At 43.1% G+C, this 6,002-nt stretch overlaps 1 protein-coding gene across 2 annotated transcripts in view; it reads left to right on the top strand.

Moving 5' to 3' along the window:
- ZBTB10 (zinc finger and BTB domain containing 10) overlaps positions 1–6,002 on the top strand; it is a 39,164-nt gene that overhangs the window by 1,940 nt on the left and 31,222 nt on the right. The window contains exon 1 of one of the 2 annotated variants that reach the window (XM_011937141.1): positions 7–717. The exons of the other annotated variant lie outside the window; for it this stretch is intronic. Within the exon in view, the coding sequence (XP_011792531.1) occupies positions 265–717 (453 nt within the window). The 5' untranslated portion in view covers positions 7–264. Of the gene's footprint in view, positions 1–6; positions 718–6,002 lie in introns of those variants that run through there. 2 annotated transcript variants of the gene reach the window in all.

The following is a 6,002-nucleotide window of genomic DNA, read 5'->3' as shown; positions in this document are numbered from 1 at the left end:
GCCGAGGAAGCCAAGGAGTTGCTGCTCCCCCAAGACGCGGGCGGCCCCACCTCGCTTGGCGGCGGTGGCGCGGGGGGCCCCCTGCTAGCGGAAAGGAACCGTCGGACTCTGGCCTTCCGAGGCGGCGGCGGCGGCGGGGGTCTCGGCAACAATGGCAGTAGCCGCGGCCGCCCCGAGACCTCGGCGTGGCCCCTGAGGCATTTCAATGGGCGAGGGCCGGCGACTGTGGATCTGGAACTGGACGCGCTGGAGGGGAAGGAGTTGATGCAGGACGGCGCGTCCCTGAGCGACAGCACCGAGGACGAAGAGGAGGGGGCGAGCCTGGGCGACGGCAGCGGGGCGGAAGGCGGCAGCTGCAGCAGCAGCAGGCGGTCGGGCGGCGATGGCGGGGACGAAGTGGAGGGCAGCGGTCTGGGAGCTGGCGAAGGAGAGACTGTCCAGCACTTCCCGCTCGCGCGGCCCAAGTCTCTAATGCAGAAGCTCCAATGCTCCTTCCAGACCTCCTGGCTCAAGGACTTTCCCTGGCTGCGTTATTCCAAGGATACTGGTCTTATGTCTTGCGGTTGGTGCCAAAAGACCCCTGCAGATGGGGGAAGCGTGGACCTTCCCCAAGTGGGGCATGATGAGCTTTCGCGAGGGACCCGCAACTACAAGAAAACCCTCCTCCTGAGGCACCACGTCTCTACCGAGCACAAACTCCACGAAGCCAACGCCCAGGTACAGTATATCCTGCTCCTACTTTTTTGAGATCTTTTAGAGAAAGGTTTATCAGCATTCCCTTCCCCCCACCCCGCAAAAAAATCTCAAAACCATTTTCCTGGGTGAAGACATCGTTCCAATTGAGAGGTGCGGGAAGCTTACGCGTGGGGGTTTAGAAAGCCTGGGAACAAGTTTTGAAAAGTTCTGTGTGTTGTGGGGGGAAGGGGATGGAATGACAATTGTCTTGTCGTAGCGCTGGATTTTTTTTTTTTATGACTCAGATTTCTTATCAGATTGAATCAAAAAGAAAGTGAGGTTGAAGGTTTTAACCTAAAAGGCTGACTTTGCGGTAAAAACATTTTATTAGCTGTGATTTTAGAGAAACTGCTCTGTGCTCACAGACGTTTAGTGTGCTGGTCGAAGTCAAATCGGGCAACTCTTTGAAGAGTGGATTAAACAGTTTTCCTTTACTTTAAGGCTGCCCCTTTCAGGAAAACGTCCAGCCGAAAACATTATATGAAATCAAGATAATGTGAAGTATGAGAGCAGTATGTAAATGTAGAGAATGCTATTTGGAACTCCTTGCTCTTGTGTATAATTTTACTAAATTAATCTCTGTTGAACTTAATTACCAAGGCCTGGTTTTGGTAAATTATTGTAGTTTTTACTTGTTTACTCAGATTTCTGTGCGGAATTTTTTTCGTGCTGTTCCTTTTCAGAAAGATTTTTAAATGCAGTTTACAATTAAGTACTTTAAACTTAGCATTAGAAATGTTTAATGTGTAGCTATTTGTATCAAGTAGTGGATTTGGATTGGTAGGGAATTTATTTACCAAACACCGTGAAAGTGCTTACAAAAAGTAAGCTGTACTTTAGTTCTTAGTCCTTGTTTTAACATTTCCAGTCTAAAGATAGTAAGCCTTACTATTTTGATAATCTGTATTCAAGCCAAACAGATGTTGATCAGTCCTCACTTTTTGACTTTAAGGCAACCTGTGGTGGTAGATGGAATTCATTCTTTCGTATTGGTAGCCAGTCGTTGATTTTATAGTTATCTCTCAGATAGTAGTCTGTTTATTGGAATGATTCTGCCGTTCAGCGCACTTACCGTGGGGTTAATTAGGCACACCAGTAACCCACAGACACAGCACCCATGTTTCTCAGAAGTTAGGGCTTTAACTTTAAAGCACAGGTTAATTTCCCCGCCCCCGCCCCAGTGGACAATGTAGTAGGGTTTTTGTTGTTGTTGTTGTTTTGCACACATTTTAATTGCCTAAGCCCTAGTAGGAAGGTCATTTAACGATACAAGGCCGAGAAAGGTTAAGTAAATTGTCCTAAGAGTCTAGGGTGACCCAACTGAGGCTAGAGCCTGTAAGGAATGTCGTAATGGAAAAAGAATGGATTTGGAGTAAATCTGGGTTCAGATCTCAACTTTCTGCAATTAACTAGCTTTGTGAGCTTGGGCAATAGAGTGAAATGGAACTAACAGTTTCTTGTCTTTCGTGTGCCAAACACATTTATTCTGCAAAGTATTTATTTTTTGTTCCCATTTTACAGAAGAGGAATCTAAAGCCTTAAAGGGTTAAGTAACATTCCTGAAGTTAGGCAGTAAGATGATGGAGTTGTAGGGGACTTGTGAAAATGGAAGTTTAATTTTCCAAATAGGGCTAGGTTGGTTACTTAGAAAATGTTAAATGGGATGAATTTTCTTAATCTCCTGTGGACCAATTACTCTTTATCAGCATAGTCTCTCCCTGCAGGTAAATCTGAATGGGAATGCAAATTATAATTAGCTCCTTCAGTGAACCTGAAATCAGAAGAAGGGGCATTAGTTGGATAACCTTAAGTTAGCCTCAGCCTGGGTGTATTCTCCTCTGGGTATATATCTTTGTCTTGGAATTCCTAGGAAAAACCTTTCTAAACTTGAACTGAACTATGAGTCTCTTCCTGTTCACTCCTTTAAATTCCCCCATCAGTGCAATCTACAGGCCATCTCCTTTCTTTGGGACATTCTATACAATATGCATATTTTAAGGACTACAGTTTTAGTAAGTCCTGTGTGTCCTAAGGTTATATATTGGTTTCCTTGATTGGATTTTGGGTGTTTTCACTTTGAATTGATCCTAATCATTTCTTAGTTTCATTATAACTAATCTTGAGGGGATATCTTGTTATCAACCCCAGGTACCAGCTGTATAAATATCTCTTTGTCTTAACTTGAGTGACAGGTTCCTCATCTGTGTTACTCTTTTTGGAGAGTGCAATCATTTTTTTTCCCCGTTCTTCTTGCCGTCTCCAATTACCTGTAGGAGGCAGTATAACACAACACGTAATGTAAGCGCCTACATGGGCTTAAGGTCAGGGGACTTTGCTCCTAAATCTCTACTTTTTGGGTAGGCAAATTAGTTAATTTTTAGTTTCCATATGTATGCAAAGTATGTGTGCCAGCATAAAACCACTTAGTGCTGTTATTTATTATCATTATTACCTTTTTGTTTTGTTTTTTTGAGACAGTGACTCCGTCGCCCAGCCTGGAGTGCAGTGGTGAGATCAAGGTTCACTGCAGCCTCCTGGGCTCAGGCATCCTCCTGAGTAGCTAGAACTACAGGTGCGCGCCACCATTCCTGGCTAGTTTTTAAGTTTTTTTTGTAGAAACGGGGGGTCTCACTATGTTACCCAGGCTGGTCTCAGACTTCTCGACTCAAGCAGTTTTCCCACCTTGACCTCCCCAAAATTCTGGGATTACAGATGTGAGCCACTGAACCTGATCATTATTACTTGTTTTGATCACCAATCAGTTCTCCTTTTTTATACCTTCAGAGACTTCGTGGCCATCAGGTTCTTTGAACATTCTGAGCCTATTTCTCATACATGAAATTTTTCTCAGCTTCACAAAGGCACTCTTGAATATCTTGTCTTGAAAACCTGGAAATGAGAGTTCTAGAATTCTTTAGGCAAGAAATCAGTTTGAATCTAGGAGTACTAACCTCCTATTTTCCCCATTATTTCTCAGAGTCCTGTTTCTGAGAGGAATTTGGCCATATCTTAACACAGTCATGTACTGCATAACATTTTCAAGGATGGACTACATATGTGATAATGATCCCAAAAGACTACAGTGGAGCTGAAAAATTACTATCACCTAGTAATACCGTAAAGTTGTAGCGCACTTTGTTTTGTAATCCCAGCAGATCGGGAGGCAGCGGTGGGTGGATCACTTGAGGTCAGGAGTTCGAGACCAGCTTGACCAACATGGTGAAACCCTGTCTCTACTTAGTGTAGCCTAAGTGTACGGTGCTCATAAAATCCACAGCAGTGTATAGTAATATTCTAGGCCTTTCATTCAGTAACCACTCACTGACTTACCCCAGAGCAGCTTCCAGTCACGTCAGCTCTGTTCATGGTGAGTGCCCTATAAGGTGTGCCATATTTTTACTGTACCTTTTTCATGTTTAGATAGATTAGATACATAAATACTATTGTGTTACAATTGTCTAATGCGTTCATTACAGTAACATAATGTACAGGTTTGTAGTCTGGGAGCAATAGGCCTGACCATATAGCCTAGGTGTGTAGTAGGTTATACCATCTAGGTTTGTGTATGCTGTGACATTTGCACAGTGACAAAATCAATGCATCTCTCAGATCATATCCCTGTCGTTAAGTGATGCGTAACTGTATGTCATGAAAGGTTACTTTTCTCTAAGTAAGAAAAGTATCTTTTTGTTAATCCCTTGGTAGTGACCAAAAAGTTAATTCTTCTGTTAATTGGACCTTGGTTATTGTGGACTGTTCATGGGAGAGTCTTTTTTTTTTTTTTTTAGACGGAGTCTCGCTCTGTCGCCCAGGCTGGAGTGCAGTGGCCGGGTCTCAGCTCACTGCAAGCCACCTCCTGGGTTCACGCCATTCTCCTGCCTCAGCCTCCCGAGCAGCTGGGACTACAGGCGCCCACCACCTCGCCCGGCTAGTTTTTTGTATTTTTTAGTAGAGATGGGGTTTCACTGGGTTAGCCAAGATGGTCTCGATCTCCTGACCTCATGATCCGCCCGTCTCAGCCTCCCAAAGTGCTGGGATTACAGGCTTGAGCCACCGCGCCGGGCCGGGAGAGTCTTTTAAAACATGCTTTCTGAATCTGTGTTTTGAGCCTTCCATTTCAGAGGTGTCCCTGTATTTATAAGGATATGAGGGACAATTAATAGTTTTAATTTTGAGTAACAATTGACTATATCATCAGAGTCAGGTTTAATGATTAGCTCATTCAGTATCTGACCATTGGCCCAGAAGACTTTAAAATTAAGTGGTTACCACTTATTCTTGGTCTAGACCACTTTCTACCCAATTGTGAAATTTTCATAGCCTAAATCACACATCCTGTCAACTCTTCCCAGGAGAAACGGGCAACCAAATGTATTTTTGTTGTAAATGTAGTTAACCTTTACAGAAACTAAGTAATGAATTCAGACCAGTGATCTGATTGAAATATCCAGTTGGAATATATTGATGTCAGTAGCTGAGCAAACAAAGACTATAAGGCAGATCTATCAGCCTAATTTGTTTTTGGCAGAAATAAGGGCCAACGTTGATTGGTTGGTTGGTTGGTTAGTTGATTGGTTTTTAACACTTTAGGAAGAAAGTCTGAAAGATCTTTCGCTGAGGAAAAATCAATTAGAGTTGAGCCTGTAACCCATTCAACTCCATTGTTTATTATTTATATATTTTACATTATTTATGATTTATTAATTCTTTGTCTTTTATTCAGTAACAACTAGTTCATAGCCCTTATCTTTTCAAACTTTTGTTAGCAGTGTCTGACTATACCTTATTGTGTACTTAGGATTAGCTTCCTTTTCCATCTTAAATTTAGCTGTGTTAGATTGATGCAAAGCACTGAAGATAAAAATCTATAAATAAAACATTCTCTCTGCCCTCAAGGAACTTGTAGTTTAGTAAGGAGAGACAGACATGACTGAAAAAAGACTCAGATACCGTGGTAGCAGTATATAATCAGGGTACATTGAAGATTTTTTTTTTTTTTGGAGACAGGGTCTCACTCTGTCACCCAGGCTGGCGTGCAGTGGTGTGATCTTGGCTCACTGCAACCTCCGCCTCCTGGGTTCAGGCAATTCTTCTCCCTCAATCTCCTGATTAGCTGGGACTACAGGCACATGCCACCATGCTAGGCTAATTCTTGTATTTCTAGTAGAGACATGGTTTCAGTATGTTGACCAGGATGGTCGCTATCTCCTGACCTCGTGATCTGCCCACCTAGGCCTCCCAAAGTGCTGGAATTACAGGCATGAGCC

Source organism: Colobus angolensis, unplaced genomic scaffold (genome assembly GCF_000951035.1).
Source record: "Colobus angolensis palliatus isolate OR3802 unplaced genomic scaffold, Cang.pa_1.0 Scaffold16, whole genome shotgun sequence".
Lineage (NCBI taxonomy): Eukaryota > Metazoa > Chordata > Mammalia > Primates > Cercopithecidae > Colobus > Colobus angolensis.
Note: the sequence above shows the minus strand (reverse complement) of the source record. Positions and strands in the feature narration are given on the sequence as shown.